Here is a 17,955-nt window from a genome sequence, read left to right as displayed (position 1 = left end):
TGTGTTCATCAATATGTATTTTTATCCACTTGAGGTAAGCAGAGATCTTGAAAACCATGAGGAATTGACAAAGATTATATATGAAAATTGGAAATTGGAATACTCCAAGGATGAGGCCCCCATTACTTATGTAATTTACCGTTTAAAAACAGATTTCTATAAAACATTTTGTATATTAATAAGACAAGGAGCAGAATGAAAGTTACTAGAGTAAATTAAAATGTGAGCTGCAGTAGCTTCAGAAGTAGTATGTCTTCAGGTGACTCAAGTGAAGACAGATTTTGAGCTACACAACCAGTGTCTTAACAGACATAACAATGGTTGCCTTGCACAACTTCCATCACTTTCGCTGGTTGGAACATATAACAAAAGGCGCAGATTCTCACGCAGTTAACCACACTAGATTTGCATGAGGTACAGTCATGGCAACTCATATTGGTCGAATACCAACTAACAGGCAAATGAGATAAAATAAATAAATAACTTTACCCCTTTAGTGACTGCCAATACGCCTTTTTACAGCAGTCTAGTCTAAGCTCTGGATGGGTGTCCTATGTTGGAAAGAGTGGGTGCTCTGCTGTTTAATGACAGCTGAGCTCCTGCTTTAACCCCTTAAGGACGCAGCCTAGTTTTGGCCTTAAGGCTCAGAGCCCATTTTTCAAATCTGACATATTTCACTCTATGTGGTAATAACGTCGGAATGCTTAAACCTATCCAAGCGATTCTGAGATTGTTTTCTCGTGACACATTGGGCTTCATGTTCGTTGTAAAATTTGGTCGATATATTCAGTGTTTATTGGTGAAAAATTGCTAAATTTAGAGAAAATTTGGAAAAAATAGCATTTTTCAGAATTTTAATGCATCTGCTTGTAAAACAGACGGTTATACCACCCAAAATAGTTACTAGTTCACACTTCCCATATGTCTACTTTAGATTGGCATCGTTTTTTGAACATTCTTTTATTTTTCCTGGCCGTTACAAGGCTTAGAACATAAACAGCAATTTCTCATATTTTTAAGAAAATGTCAAAAGCCTTTTTTTTAAGGTACTTCTTCAGTTCTGAAGAGGCTTTGAGGGGCCTATGTATTAGAAACCCTGAAAAAACACCCCATTTTAAAAACTAGACCCCTCAAAGTATTCAAAAACAGCATTTAGAAAGTTTTTTAACCCTTCAGGCATTTCACAAGTGGAGGTGAAATTTGCAAATTTCATTTTTCTTGCTGAATTTCAAATTTATTCATTTTTTTTCTGTAACACAGAAGGTTTTACCGGAGAAACACTACTAAATATGTATTGTCCAGATTCTGCAGTTTTTAGAAATGTCCCACATGTGGCTCTACTGCGCTCGTGGAATAAAACACAAGCCCTAGAAGCAAAGAAGCACCTAGTGCATTTTGAGTCCTCTTTTTTATTAGAATATATTTTAGGCAGCATGCCAGGTTTGAAGAGGTGTTGAGGTGCCAAAACAGTAGGAATCTACACCCCTCAAGGAATTCATTTATGGTTGTTCTTACCATTTTGACCGCACAGTTTTTTCACAGCACCTATTTGAATTGAGCTGTGAAATTAAAAAAATAATATTTTTTCCAATAATATATGTCGTTTTAGCTCAAAAATTCTTATTTTCACAAGAAATAAAATACTACATTTTGTTGCCCAATATGTCCTGAGTGCGGCAATACCCCATTTGTGATGATAAACTGCTGTTTGGGCCCATGGGAGGGCTCAGAAGGAAAGGAGCGCTATGTGTTCTTTGGAGTGCAGATTTTGCTGGTTTGGTTTTCGGGTGCCATCTCGCATTTGCAGAGCCCCAGAGGTATCAAAGCAATGGAAACCCACCAGAAGTGACCCCATTTTGGAAACTACACCCCTTAAGGATTTCAGTTATGTGTGTTGTGACCATTTTGACCCCATAGTTTTGTCACAGAACTTATTTGAATTGGGCTTGGAATTAAAACCAAATTAATTTTTTCCAATAATATGTAGTTCTGGCTGAAAATTTCTTATTTTCACAAGAAATAAAATACCCCATTCTGTTGCGCAATTTGTCCTGAGTGCAGCAATACCCCATTTGTGGTGATAAACTGCCGTTTGGGCCCATGGGAGGGCTCAGAACGAAAAAACCACCATTTGGCCTACTGGGGATTTTCTCGCGCAAAGTCATGTGTGCAGAAGCCCCTGAGATACCAGTACAGTTGAAACCCGCAAGAAGTGACCCCGTTTTAAAAACTACACCCTTAAGGCATTCATCTAGAAGTGTAGTGAGCATTTTGACCGGAGAGATACACCCCATAAACTGTAATGTGGGTTCTCACGGGTATGGCAATACCCTCAATGTGGCGGTTATCAGCTGCTTGGGCACACAGCAGGGCTCAGAAGGTAAAGATAAGGGGGATAAGCTGTGCGGAGTACATCAGGGTAAGTAGAATTGGGGTAAATTATAAAACAAGGGATGTATGATAAATTTTAAAACACTTTCATACAGAGCTCTGGTTTTTCGGGACACGCGTTACATTGATATATTGTGTCCTCCCTTATACCCCTCTTATAGCAGACTTTGCACCTCTTTTGACTTTTTCCCTTCTTGCCAGTTTGGGGAACTTCTCCTGGAAAGTGTTGCCCTGGTACGATGCGTGTGGCCTCGCTTCCAGAAGTACTGGGTGCCCCCCCGTTCCTGGTCCCTAAAGATTAGGTTCTTGATAATCACCTCTTGAAATTCCAGGAAAGTTCCCCTCTGGCCTGTACATCGACGTAGCACGTACACATTGTACAATGCCATCTGTATGATGTGCCCGGCCAGCTTCTTATACCACACCGCATGGCGCTGTAGGGCTTCAGGACTTGATCTGACAAGTCCACCCCTCCCATGTACCTATTGTAGTCCAGGATGCAGTCTGGTTTAGGGGTCTCTGTACTGGTACCTGGTACAGGTACATGGGTACTGGTGTGACATCTCTCTTGTCCTTGTACTTGACACGTGGCAAGTGCGACATGGTGCCCAAAAAACAATCCAGCATAATCTGTATTAAAAAAAAGCACTCCTGCCTTTCTGATCCCTGCCGTGTGTCCAAACAGAAGTTTATGACCGCATATGGGGTATTACTGTACTCGGGAGAAATTGCTTTACAAATGCTGGGGTTCTTTTTATCCTTTATTCCTTGTGAAAATGAAAAAAACAAAAACTTTTGTGAACATTTTTGGGATTTTCATGGCCTCATTCCAATAAATTCTGCATAAGACCTGTGGGCTCTAAATGCTCACTATACCCCTAGATTATGGGCCGTAGTTTCCCAAGTGGAGTCACTTTTGGGGGGAGGGGAGGGTTTCCACTGTTTCGGTCCCTCAGGGCTTTGCAAATGTGGCACCCAAAAACCATTCCAGAAAAATTTGAGCTCTAAGCCAGCCCTGCCATGTGTCCAAACAGCAGTTTATTATCACCTGTGGGATATTGCCATGATCGGGAGAAATAGCTTTAAAAATGCAGTCGACTGCTCTATTGATTCCGTCAAAACGACGGAACCCTGTCACAACGGTGACAGACGGAAACCATTAGCTAGGTTTCCGTCACCATTGAGTTCAATGGTGAGGGAAACGGAAGCGGAGGTTTCCGTTTGACTTTCCGCTGAGGGGGAACAGGCCCTTTATTATAAGAAAAACAAAAAAAAAAAAACGAAGAAAACCATACATATTTGATATCGCCGTGATCGTAACGGCCTGAACTATAAAAATAGTATATTTTTTTACTCCACACAGTGAACGGCATAAAAAAAAAAAAAACTAAAAAAATTGTGCCCGAATTTCTGTTTTTTGGTCACCTTGCGCTTCAAAAATTGGAATAAAAAGTGATCAAAAAGTCGCATGTATCCAAAAAAACAAGCCCTCATACAGCTCCGCCGATTAAAAAATTAAATAGTTATGGTTTTCACAACATGGCGAAAAAATACATTTTTACAAAAGTAATTTTACTGTGCAAAAAGTTGTAAAACAAAAAAAAAGTGCTATAAATTTGGTATCGTACTGACCCGCAGAGGAAAGTGAACAAGTAATTTATAACGCATGGTGAACGCTGCATATAAAAAAAAAAAAACTGAAAACAATGCCAGAATTGCTGTTTATTTTGGCCACCTTGTCTCCCATAAAAAGGGATAAAATGTGATCAAAAAGTCACATGTACCACTAAGTGGTATCAATAATAACTACAGCTCGTACCCGCAAAAAAACAGGCCTCATACCACTACGTCTATGAAATAATTAAAATTAGTTATGGCTCCAATAAGTCAGGAAATAAAAAATATGCAGTTGTGCAGGCCCGAGGGAAACATTTAGTCTGTTTGAAGAGGCGATTTATCAAGGCCTTAAAGTTAGGGAACCAGGAAGGGGAGGAACCAAACATATCAGCTGGGAGCGAGGGTGCCCATATTATACAAGGACAACGCTTTCCCAGCAAAATTCCCCAAACTGCAAAGGTGCAGTGTGTGTACCGAAAAGGGGGATAAGAAACGACACCATCAGTGTGACACTGGCCTGTGCATAAAGGCTTGCTTCACAGCCTACCACACATCTATGGATTATTTTATTGTTTTTTTTACCCCATTATTATACTCTCTTTTTATGCCCTGATGTACTCTGCCCAGATTACATGTACCCCCACATTATAAACTGAAATACCAGTAAGACTCCAAACAAAACCACCACCAAGCAAAATCCACGCTCCAAAAGCCAAATGGCGCTCCCTCCGTTCTGAGTTCTACTGTGTGCCCGAACAGCTGTTTACTTCCACATATATGGCATCAGCATACCCGGGAGAACCCTTTTAACAAATTTTTTTTTGGGGGGGGAGGGTGTCTCCACAGTGGCTCAAGCTGGGTGTGACATATGCCACTGAAATAGCATATCCAGGGAAAAATTTAAATCTTTACTTTGCACCATCCGCAGCGCATTCATTTATGGAAAAGACCGGTGGGGTGAAAATGCTCACTACACCCCTTAATAAATGGGGTCACTTCTCAGGGGTTTCTTTTATTATTTCACATCAGAACCTCTGCAATTGTGAACCAATACTTTGTAAATCGCTGAACTAGGCCTCAATTTCACATGGTAGTCTTTCACTCCTGAGCCTGGTCGAATGTCCAGGAAAAAGATTAGGGACACATGTAGGGTGTTTCTAAAACCAGGAAACATGGCATAATAATTAGTGAGCTGTCTTGTTATGGTGGCACAAGCTGGTCACCACCTATTGGCATATCTATGGAAAAAATCCCATTTTCACTCTGCAACATCAACTGCACACTCATTTCTGAAAAACACCTGCGAGGTTAACATGCTCACTACAACCCTAAGTGAATACCTTAAAGAGTTTTGTTTCCAAAATGGTGTAAATTCTGGGGGTTTCCACTGTTTTGGTTCCACAGGGGCTTTGGAAATGCGACATAGCGCCCAGAAACCAAACCAGCAAAATCTGCACTCCAAAAGCCAAATGGCGCTCCTTCCCTTCTGAGCCCTACCGTGTGCCCAAACAGCAGTTTATGACCACATATGAGGAATTGCCGTACTCTGGAGAAATTGCTTTACAAATGTTGGGGTGCTTTTTCTCCTTTATTTGTTGAGAAAATGAAAAATTTTGAGCTAAAGCTAAGATTTTTATTTTCACTGCCCAATTCTAATAAAATGCTTACTACACCCCTAGATGAATTTCCTGTGTGTGTAGTTTCCAAAATGGGGTCTTTTTTGGGTTGTTTGTTTTGTCACCACAAGAGCTCTTCAAACCTGACATGGTGCCTAAAATATAGTCTAATAAATAGGAGACCCCAAAATCCACTAGGTGCTCCTTTGCTTCCGAGGCTTGTGTTTCAGACCATTACCACACTAGGGCCACATGTGGGATATTTCTAAAAACTGCAGAATCTGGGCAATATGTATTGAGTTGTGTTTCTCTGGTAAAACCTTCTGTGTTACAGCAAAAAATAAAAAATGGATTAAATATGAATTTCTGCCAAATAAAAAGTATAGTACCATGTTAGCCTGAAACAATATGCAATGTTAATTACTTTTGTGTCAAAAAAGACAAAACAAACATTGTAGGCATGATACCTTTATTGGCTAACCATAAAACTGATATATGCAAGCTTTCAGCGCACACAGACTCCTTCAGGCAAGTTTAAAAATGAATAACTTGAAAAAAAAAAAAAAAAGGCCCAACATTTAAGATGTCACACAAAGACAATTGGGCCCGGTCGTGTGAATAGAACCGGAGTGTCGGCCGATAAAAATGTCCGTTTTGCATCCATTCCAGGCCGTGTTTATGTTTAAACGGCCGATTTTGACCCGTTTTGCATCAGTTTTTTTCCTGTCCATTTTAAAAATGGATGAATTTCATTTGTCAATTTTTTTTGCCACACGCTTCCCTCTGTAGATAATGCCACACAGCCCCTGTAGATACTGCCACAGCCCCCCCTGAAGGTAGTGCCACACAGCCCACTCTAGGTAGTGCCACACAGCCCACTTGTACATAGCACCCCTGTAGATCGCACACCCCCTGTAGATGGCACACCCCTCATATATGGCACCCCCCCCCCCTCCCTGTAGATAGCGCCACTGAAGGGGACTGCTCGAGGAGAAGTCTCTGACTTTACTGTACATATATGACAGTGGCTTCTCTTGGAGTGGAATCACCGGCCATAGCCTCGCCCGCTGTGGCAGGGGATTCTGCTTCACGTCACTGTCCATATATGGACAGTTAAGTCAGGGACTTCTCCTGGAGCGGAATTCCTGGCCACAGCTTCGGCAACTCTGTGGCCGGGGATTAGGGATTTTGCTCCTACAGGGAGCAAAAAAAAAAATCTCCTGCTCACATGCCCTTCACACCGTGAGGAGAAGAGAGCGAACGCGCGGCAGAAAGACAAGCCGTCACTCGGATCACATCCAAGTGGCAGCCGTGCTTTACTCGGCCCCATAGACTTCTATGGGGCCGCACGGCCGGGAGATCGGCCCAAAACAGGGCATGTTCCATTTTTTGACGGCCTGGTTTACAAAGATGGCGGACCTGGGGGCCTTCATCAGGCCTCCATGCCAACCAACGGCATTTAAGGGGTTAAATGAGCGAGCTAGCGCCGGAGCGGCATCTCACTCGTTACCCGGAAGTGTCGGCTGGAACACACAACCGACATGCTCGTCATATGGAGCAGGCTCAGCCCATGAGCCCGCTCCATACTCCCCAGCTCGACGTGCACCGTATACATACGGCGGATGTCGGGAAGTGATTAATATCTCTAAGGCCTCTTTTTTGCAACGTAAACAAGCCCAATTTTTCTAGCCTTTTGTTGTAAGTCAACTTCCATACCATTTTCTAGTTTGAACCCTCTCCTGCTCCTCTATATCCTTTAAACAATGTGGAGGCCAAAACTGAATCCCATATTCGAGATGTGGTCTTCCCGGGATATATTCCCAAGGAAGAACAAGAATAGACTGCAGTGGAAAATAAAGTAGTACTAATATGATTTATGGAAAAATAGTGCAGCCATGTGCCATCTTTAAGCTACAGCCATTGGAGGACATGTGACCATCTCACGTCACATTGGACATTACCACCGTGACTATATTTTTAATGGGATCCTTAATAACGGACAAGATTCCAAAATCATAGGAACTCAAAACACAGATAATAAAAATTAATGTATAAATGTATTTGTTTTCCTTTTTATCCACGCATTAATAGGATACACTAATCATTCAATCCAATTGGGACTCCTTCCAAAAAATTAAAACAACATCACCACAAAGTACATGCTACTAAATGAACACAGTAAAACAGCAAGAACAATCTCAATATAATAAACATGACACAAAGAATGCACGTGCACAAAATCTGGATGATCTAGAACACTCTTACCTACATCTCAAACATCTAATGTTGCTGGGTTGTAGGACAAAAAAAAATAAATTAAATTAAAAAAAATTATCTGTCTACTTAGTCAAACTTTCAAGGAATAAATACCTACAAAGCTTTACAAAAGGCAGCCAAATATTTTCTTAACGTACAATGTTGTTGAAAAAGTTTATACAAATTTATTATAATTAAAGGGGTTGTCCACCTTCAGACAACTGATGACCTATCCACCAGATAGGTCATCAGTATATCATCTCTGCTGGTCCGACACTTGGACCCCGCAACGATAAGCCACTCCGGTGGCTTGCGGACACCTGATGTTATGGCACATAATGCTATGTATGGATCCGGAAGCATTTGGCTCCGTACATAGAATTGCAGCCGTGCTGCAGAACTGCAGGTCCGCTCCTTTTTCATGGCGTGTACGCCCGGTGCACGGAGGCACCGGACCAGCTGATCTGTGCTGTCCTGGATGTCATGCCCCCACAGATCATGTACTGATGACCTATCTGGTGGATAGGTCATCAGTTGTCAGAAGGTGGAAAACCCCTTTAAGACTTAGAGGAAACGTAATATAGAAATGTCCTAAAAACCTACCTGCTGCCATTTCTGCTGTAGGAAGGTGTCTTTGACATATAAATATTTGTTCATCTGATCCAACACACCTTGATAATAAACCATGGCGGAATCATAGTTACCCAGCAGAGCGTACTCTCGTGCTAGTTTCACATTTTCACTTATCATGAGAAGACTCATCCTGACTGCAAAAGAAAAGAATTAAAATTAGCTCAATTCAATACTTTGACTACGTGTATGGAATCTAAGATATTATTTTGCATCTCCTAAAATATCACACCAACAATTTTTTTTTTTAGATGAATAATAATGGTTGACTGTGGAGATCGGGTATACGCGATATTGTGACAACACTAGTGGGTATGTTACCATAGGCCGGATATGCTGCATATTTTCTGCAACAGAAAATCTGCAGTGGAATTTCATAAGTCTGCAGGTTAATCAGTCACAGAAACACGCAGCACATTGTTCGTTTTTACTGCGCACGTAGCTGCGGAAAAAACTGTGAAGCACTTACTTATAAGCTTTATTAGCAGCTGTGGACTTACTACGTTTTTAACTGCGGAATCGCTGTAAAAAAAAACCAAGAAAATACAGCATGCAATTTTTACAACAGATTTTATGCTCCCCATCCAAATCTACGTGGCAAATGAAATGCATCAGCGCTCAGAATCTGCAGCATAAATTAACACGCTGCGGACTATATAGTACCAGCGCCACATTAATTATGTGCAGATTTTAGCCACAGTGCGGGGATGAGACTTGTTGAAATCTCATACTTTTGCCGCTACTGTAAAAGCTGAAGATTTTCCGCGTGTTAACCCGTCACAGAAAATCTGCAGCATATCCAACCCACGGGAACATACTCTAAAACCCCTTTCACACTTAGCGGATTTGTTGTGGATTTTCCGTCTGGATTTATACATGGAAAATTCACAGATGGAGACTGTTGCAGGCAAGTGGGTGAGATTGAAAGAAAAAAAGAAATCTGCAGCATGCTTGATCTGGATGTTCACTGAAGATTTCCCCTTTTTAACATAGAAGGGGTGAAATCTGCCAAAAAACAATGCAGATCGCTGTAAAAACTTTGCGGAAATGCTGTGAATCCTGCCTTGTTCATATGGAGCAAATTTGATGCAGATTTTGCATGCATTAGCCAAAACTATAATAAGGCTCTGTTCACATCTGCGTTGGGGTCCCGTTCTTACGTTCTGTCGGAGCTTTCCGTCAGAACGGGACCCTGGGCAGGCACAAACTGACACCGAAGGAAAGCAGAGGTTTCCGTTTCCATCACCGTTGATTTCAATGGTGACAGATCCGGTGCCCGTGGTTTCCGTTTGTCTCTTTTGTACTCCGGGTCCGTCGTTTTGCCGGAAGCAATTGCGTAGTTGATCTCTGGTTTCCGTCTGTGTCTGCTCAGGGTCCCGTTCTGACGGAAAGCTCCAACGGAACGTCAGAACGGGACCCTAACGCAGATGTGAACAGAGGCTAAAGGTCCAAAAGAGACACTTTAACCCCTTCCCGACATTTGCTGTATGGGTACGCCATGGAAAGCTAGTGCTTCCCGCAATTTGCTGTATCCATACGCCAAATGCTTGGCACCGGCTCAAAAGCTGAGCTGGTGCCATCATCACCGGATCTCAGTGGTATCTTACAGCTGACATCCGGCTGTAATGGCGGGGACTAAAATTAGCTTCGATCCCCGCCATTAACCCCTTCAATGCAGCGTTCAAACACAATCGCTCCATTTAAGGTGTTTGCAGCTCATTGGAACCCGGTGGCTGCAATGGCAACCGGAGGCCTAATACTGGCCTCCCGGTCTGCCTAGCACCTTAGTCGGTCAAGATCCGCCCGGCGGCGGAGCCGGATCGGATTCCGTAGCCGCCGGCAAGATGGCGCCGGCTCAGGAGCTGATCCGGCGTCATCAGTGGAAGTCAGCTGTAAGTTACAGCTGACATCCACCTGTAACGGCAGGAAACGGAGCTAGCTCCGATCCCTGCCATTAACCCCTTTGATGCAGCAATCCAAAGTATTCGCTGCATCTTAGCGGTTGCTAGCAGTTCGCCAGCCTTGACAGGCAATCAGGACTGGCGACTGCGGCTATGGCAACAGGAGACACAATGGCCTCCTGTCTTGCCATTACAGAAGCGGATTAGGCTTCACCTCATGGTGGGGCCTAATCGGCTTGCAGTCAGTGAATAACGGACAGATTTAATACATTGCACTACGTAGGTAGTGCAATGTATTAGAAAAAAAAAAAATCTGACGGTTGAACCTTCAAGTCCCCTAGTGAAAAGTGAAAAAAATAAAAGTTTGAAAACAATAAAAGTTTCAAGTAATAAAAAACCCAATCGCCCTTTTTCTCTTATCAAGTCCTCTATTATTGAAGAAAAATAAACCACACGTATTTGGTATCGCCGCGACCGTAATGACCTGAGCTATCAAAATATTATATTATTTATTGCACGCGGTGAACAGCGTAAAAAAAAAAACATAAAAAAAACTATACCAGAGTTTGTTTTTTGGTCACTTTGCCCAACAAATATTGGAATAAATAGTGATCAAAAAGTCACACGTATCCAAAAATGGTACCTAAAAAAACTATAGCTCGTCTCGCAAAAAACAAGCCCTCATACAACTCGGTCGACAAAAAAGTTAAAAAGTTATGGTTCTCACAACTTGGCGACAGAAAAAATACATTCTTTTTACAAAAGTAATTTTATTGTGCAAAAAGTTGTAAAAACATAAAAAAGTTCTATAAATTAGGTATCGCCGGAATCGTACTGACCCGCAGAATAAAGTTAACATGTAATTTATAGCGCATGGTGAACGATGTATAAAAAAAAAAAACAAAAAAAAAAAACTATGCCAGAATTGCGTTTTTTTGTTTACCGGTTATCCCAAAAAATAGGATAAAAGGTGATCAAAAAGTTGCATGTACCCCAAAATGGTACCAATAATAACTACAGCTCGTCCCGCAAAATAAAAGCCCTCATACGACTAAGTCTATGAAAAAATAAAATTAGTTATGGCTCCAAGTCAGGAAATAAAAAATATGCAGTTGTGCAGGTCCGAGGGGAACATTTCTTCTGTTTCAGGAGGCGATTTATCAAGGCCCTAAAATTAGGGAACCAGGAAGGGGAGGGCCCAAACATATCTTCTGGAAGCAAGGGCGCCCGTATTATACCAGGACAACACTTCCCAGCAAAATTCCCCAAACTGCAAAGGTGCGGAGTGTGGACCAAAAGGAGATAAGAAAGGACGCCATTTATCAGTGCGACACCGGCCTGTGCAGAAAGGTTTGCTTCACAGCGTAACATGGAACCCCACATTATAAGCGGAAACACCAACAATAATCAAACAAATCTACTACCAAGCAAAATCCGCTCTCCAAAATGGCGCTCCCTCCGCTCTGAACCATACAGTGTGCCCAAACAGCAGTTTCCTTCCACATATATGGCATCATCATACCCGGGAGAACCCTTTTAACAATTTTTGGGGTGTGTCTCCCCGGTGGCATAAGCTGGGCATGGACATATTTGCCACTGAAATGGCATACCTAGGGAAAAATATTAATTTTAAATTTGCACCATCCGCAGCACATTTTTATGGAAAGAACCTGTGGGGTGAAAATTCTCACTTACACCCCTTAATAAATGCCTTGAGGGGTGTAGTTTCCAAATGGGGTCACTTCTTAGGAGTTTCTTTTTATTATTTCACATCAGAGCCTCTGCAATTTTGAACCAATAATTTGTAAATCGCCAAATTAGGCCTCAATTTTACATGGTACGCTTTCAAAGATTAGGGCCACATGTAGGGTGTTTCTAAAACCGGCAAACACCACATAATAATTAGAGAGCGGTCTTGTTATGGTGGCACAAGCCGGGCACCACATATTGGCATATCTATGGCAAAAAATCCCATTTTCACTCAGCAACATCTAGTGCACACTAATTTCTACAAAATACCTGCAGGGTTATCACGCTTGCTACACCCCTAGGTAAATGCATTGAGGGGTGTAGTTTCCAAAATTGGGTCACTTCTGGGGGGGTTTCCACTGTTTTGGTCCCACAGGCGCCCAGAAACCAATCCAGCAAAATCTGCACTCCAAATGGCGCTCCTTCCCTTCTGAGTCCTGCCGTGTGCCCAAACAGCATTTTATGACCACATATGGGGTATTGCCGTACTCGGGTGAAATTGCTTTACAAATATTGGGTTCGTTTTTTCCTTTATTTGTTGAGAAAATGAAAAATTTTGCGCTAAACCTACGTCTTATTGAAGAAAAAGGATTGTTTTTATTTTCACTGCCCAATTCTAATAAATTCTATGAAATATCTGTGGGGTCAAAATGCTTACTACACCCCTAGATGAATTCTTCAAGGGGTGTAGTTTCCTAAATGGAGTCACTTTTTGGGCGTTTTCATTGTTTTGTCCCCTCAGGGGCTTTGCAAATGCGACATGGCCTCCGCAAACCATTCCTGCTAAATGTGATCCCCAAAAGCCAAATAGCGCTCCATCCCTTCAAAGCCCTGCCGTGTGTCCAAACAGCCGTTTATTACCACATGTGGGGTATTGTTTTACTCGGGAGAAATTGCTTTACAAATTTTATGGTGCTTTTTCTCCTTCAGTCCTTGTGGAAATGAGAAAAAATTAGCTAAACCTAAATTTTCTTTGAAAAAAAATGTCGATTTTCAGGGCCTACTTCCAATAATTTCTGCAAAAAACCTGTGGAGTTAAAACGCTCACTATACCCCTAGATAAATTTCTTGAGGGGAGTAGTTTCCCAAATGGGTTAACTTTTGGGGTATTTTCACTGTTTTGGCACCGCAAGAGCACTTCAAACCTGACATGGTGCCTAAAATATATTGTTATAAAAATAAGGCCCCAAAATCCACTAGGTGCTCCTTTGCTTCTGAGGCCGGTGCTTCAGTCCAGTAGCACGCTACGGCCACATGTGGGATATTTCCTAAAACTGCAGAACCTGGGCAATAAATATTGAGTTGCATTTCTCTGGTAAAACTTTGTTATAAAAAAAAAATAAAAAAAAAATGGATTAAAAATAAATTTCTGCAAAAAAATATGACATTTGTAAATTTCACCTTTACTTTGCTTTAATTCCTGTGAAAAGTCTAAAGGGTTAAGATATTTTCTAAATGCTGTTTTGAATACTATGAGGGGTGAAGTTTTTAAAATGGGGTGACTTTATGGGGGTTTCTAATATATAAGGCCCTCAAAGCCACTTCACTACATAACTGGCCCTGCAAAAATAGCCTTTTGACATTTTCTTGAAAATGTGAGAAATTGCTGCTAAAGTTCATAACCGTGTAACGTCCTAGAAAAATAAAAGGATGTTCAAAAAATGATGCCAATCTAAAGTAGACATATGGGGGATGTTCGTTAGCAACGTGTGTGTGTGTGTGTGTGTGTGTGTGTGTGTGTGTGTGTGTGTGTGTGTGTGTGATAATTGCCTGCCTTACAAGCAGATACATTTAAATTGAGAAAAATGCAAATTTTTGCAACTTTTCCCTAAATTTTGGTGTTTTTCACAATTAAATTCTGAACATATCGAACAAATTTTGCCAGTAACATAAAGTCCAATGTGTCACGAGAAAACAATCTCAGTGTCACTTGGAAACATGTCAGATCTGAAAAATGAGGCTCTGTCGGGAAGGTCTAAAGTGGCCAAAGAGGGAAGGGGTTAAGGCCTTCCTTTATATATTTATTTTGTTTAGGTACAGGTAGCGGACTTGTTGCAGATTTTTCTACAGCGAGATTTTGTGATGATTTCTCCCCCTTCTACAATGAAAATGGTGAAATCCGCAGTATGCTCGGATACTCATGGGGAAAATGTTCTGCAGAATGTGGATGACATTTGTTTAAATTAAATGTCATCCATGTGGCCGGGACTTTCCGTCCTATGTAGACCAGGCCTTAACAGTCACAAACCTGCTGAGTAACAACCAGTAAATGGCAGGAAATAATATGTATATATTGTAAAGTAGGAGAATGACGGGGTGTGGCTTGGATGGCAGCCTGAGCGGACGTGTGCACCGGAGCTCCCGCCATCCTGATTATAATCCTGCTCTGTAGGCACCCATCCTCCACTTACCTGACTGCTGGACCGGAGGAGTCTTGTCCAGTGAGCCTGTTGTGACTCTCTGTGGTGTTATTTGCGGACATCTCGGCCGCTGGAGACGACACGTGGTGGACCGACTCACAGCAGTTGCTGCCCCCTGCTGGATGCTGGAAGCACCTAATAGGAATCTCACTTGCCATCAGTACTCCTATGCTGCTGTACTATACTCATCTGCTTCTTTATTATATATTATACCCTGGGCCGACGTTGACTTGTGGAAACCCTCGTTCTCTGGATACATGTTACAGCCCTAGACGGTTTCTTGCTGCCCTATCTACTTGCCATCTTTATCGCCTTACGGTATACAGCCGGGTTCTCTATATTACTATTGCTGAACTTTCATTACGTTACTGGCAGGATTTATCTTCACAGAAGTGCGTCACTCATTTATATTGAAAGGGACGGTACATTTTACCTCAGAAGTTAGTGCCTGCCTCTCGCTTCTGCTGTGACTACCAACCGTGCTAAGGGTCCCTCCGCTTCAGAGAAATTGAAAGATTTTGCTAGAAATGACCCTCCGGAGGGTACTAGATCCCTACGATGTAACACGCCCAAATCTGTGGATCCGCCGCGTGCTAACCTCTCAGGAGATGAGCAGGAGGAGGAACCTACCCTACGTCAGGTATCGCATCAACTACTCCAGGCTATCACGGCTTGCAAGACTTCCCTGACGGGTAAAATTGAAGAGATCAAAATTGATGTTGGTCTTCTGCGACAAGATCTGCAATCTATGCGCGGCCGCTTGACGGAGGTGGAGTCCCGTGTTTCCCACTTGGAAGATAGAGTCTTTCCGATGGCAGTTAAACTCTCCTCTGTGTCCCACAAAGCAGAGGCAGGGCAACAGAAAATGGACGATCTTGAGAACCGGCTGCGTCGCAACAATCTCCGTATCATAGGCCTACCTGAGCGCGCAGAGGGTCAATACCCCGACCGTTTCCTGGAGACATGGCTAAAAGAAACCCTGGGTGATGACTTCTCCCCGATGTTCGCCGTGGAACGTGCTCATAGAGTACCAGCGAAGCCCCCACCACCTGGGGCGCCACCTAGACCTCTCTTGGCTCGTCTACTTAATTGTAAATATCGTGACACGGCTCTTCGTCTGGCCAGACAGAAAGGCCCCATACAGCACAACAACTCCACAGTGTCCATCTTCCCAGATTTCTCTGTGGATCTTCAAAAGCAAAGAGCCCAATTCACCGAAGTCAAGAGAAGATTTAGAGATCGCGGAATAGTATACTCCATGATGTGTCCGGCTCATTTGCGCATTCTGCATGGGGGATCATCCGTGTTTTTCAACACTCCTGGTGAGGCCATGGACTGGCTCCAATTTCATCCGCCCCCACCAAGAACTTAAAGGTATTGTGTTGCCAGAAAAACATGTTTTTTTTTTTAAAATTAAACATTTAGTGTGTGGGTGATTAAACATTGTTCAAATTTTTTTTATTTTTTTCACGAAAATATTTCAGGAAATATTATAAATTATTTCTAATTTATAATACTACCCATTTTTGGTCACTAGATGGAGCTATTTCCCAAAATTGCAACATTGGGTTAAAAGCCCTTGCTCTAGTGAGCTCTCAGCATCCCCCCCTCCTTTATCCTGGCTAGTGCCGGGATAAACGAGGGGTTTGAACGGTGTAACCTCCTACACTGTGTGTCGCCATTTTTTGAGCTAACACACAGCATAGTAGGTTTACATACAGTAGTAAACACACACAAACACGAACATACATTGAAATCTCTTACCTGCTCCTGCCGCCGCGGCTCCCTCCAGCCCGTCCGCTCCGTTTGCTGCCGCTGGTCCAAGTGCACAAATCCGGAAGCCACGACCGGAAGTAGTAATATTACTGTCCGGCCGCGACTTCCGGTCCACAGGAAAATGGCGCCGGACGGCGCCAATTTCGAATTGGACTGTGTGGGAGCGGCGCATGCGCAGTTCCCACACAGACGCCGTACACGGCAGTCAATGGGACGGGAGCCGTTCGCAGTCCCTATGGGACTGTGGCTGCCGTATTCCATGTCTGTATGTGTCGTTAATCGACACAGACAGAAATGGAACAAAAAATGGCAGCCCCCATAGGGAAGAAAAAGTGTAAAAATAAGAAAAAGTAAAACACAAACACACAAATGAATATAAACGTTTTTAATAAAGCACTAACATCTTTAACATATAAAAAAATAATTTGTGATGACACTGTTCCTTTAACCAGCAGGGGATACCTGCTCGAGACTACTTCTTCAACATATCCTTTTGACTTTTTATTGATATGTTTTGTTTCTCCAATGTATATGCTGCATTCATTTTGTGTCTACACAGATATATTCGTTTGATAAGCCTAAGGACGGGAGCTCCGGATATCGTCCATATGTACATCTTTACCTGCCGTTATCAATAGCGGTGGTAACCCCTATATTTCCAAGATGGTTTTTTCTGTAAAGGATACTGTTACTTTGCGCAATGTTGCGAGTTATGTTTGTTTCTGTGCTGTTTTCCCTTTTCTGCAGGACCTAGGTGCTCATGAGCAGTGCTCTGAGGGAGCCTCTTCCCTCCATATTTCACATACGGTACTCCCACTGGTATTTCGTGTCAGCACGGGGTATCAGGGCGGTGCCGTGATCCTCACATTGTCTAATTACTATAATTTCTGATAACATAGTATGTATGTCATGGAATGTCAGGGGGCTGGGTACACCACTTAAAGAGGCTCTGTCACCAGATTGTGCAACCCCTATCTGCTATTGCAGCAGATAGGCGCTGCAATGTAGATTACAGTAACGTTTTTATTTTTAAAAAACGAGCATTTTTGGCCAAGTTATGACCATTTTCGTATTTATGCAAATGAGGCTTGCAAAAGTACAACTGGGCGTGTTGAAAAGTAAAAGTACAACTGGGCGTGTATTATGTGCGTACATCGGGGCGTGTTTACTACTTTTACTAGCTGGGCTTTCTGAAGAGATGTATCATCCACTTCTCTTCAGAACGCCCAGCTTCTGGCAGTGCAGATCTGTGACGTCACTCACAGGTCCTGCATCGTGTCGGCACCAGAGGCTACAGTTGATTCTGCAGCAGCATCAGCGTTTGCAGGTAAGTAGCTACATCGACTTACCTGCAAACGCGATGCTGCTGCAGAATCATCTGTAGCCTCTGGTGCCGACACGATGCAGGACCTGTGAGTGACGTCACAGATCTGCACTGCCAGAAGCTGGGCGTTCTGAAGAGAAGTGGATGATACTTCTCTTCAGAAAGCCCAGCTAGTAAAAGTAGTAAACACGCCCCGATGTACGCACATAATACACGCCCAGTTGTACTTTTACTTTTCAACACGCCCAGTTGTACTTTTGCAAGCCTCATTTGCA

At 42.7% G+C, this 17,955-nt stretch overlaps 1 protein-coding gene across 2 annotated transcripts in view; it reads right to left on the bottom strand.

Annotated features, from left to right (window-relative positions):
* Positions 1-17,955, bottom strand: part of KATNA1 (katanin catalytic subunit A1) — a 117,998-nt gene that overhangs the window by 80,852 nt on the left and 19,191 nt on the right. The window contains exons 1-2 of one of the 2 annotated variants that reach the window (XM_075862568.1): positions 8,484-8,565; positions 7,890-7,913 (exon numbers count right to left, since the gene is read on the bottom strand). Coding sequence is in view for 1 of the 2 variants with exons in the window: in XM_075862567.1 (XP_075718682.1) it covers positions 8,484-8,642 (159 nt within the window). In the remaining variant the exon portion in view is untranslated. Of the gene's footprint in view, positions 1-7,889; positions 7,914-8,483; positions 8,648-17,955 lie in introns of those variants that run through there. The other variant, XM_075862567.1, reaches the window with a different exon arrangement.

This window comes from Rhinoderma darwinii, chromosome 4, assembly GCF_050947455.1.
Source record: "Rhinoderma darwinii isolate aRhiDar2 chromosome 4, aRhiDar2.hap1, whole genome shotgun sequence".
Lineage (NCBI taxonomy): Eukaryota > Metazoa > Chordata > Amphibia > Anura > Rhinodermatidae > Rhinoderma > Rhinoderma darwinii.
This window is presented reverse-complemented; position numbering and strand designations above follow the sequence as displayed.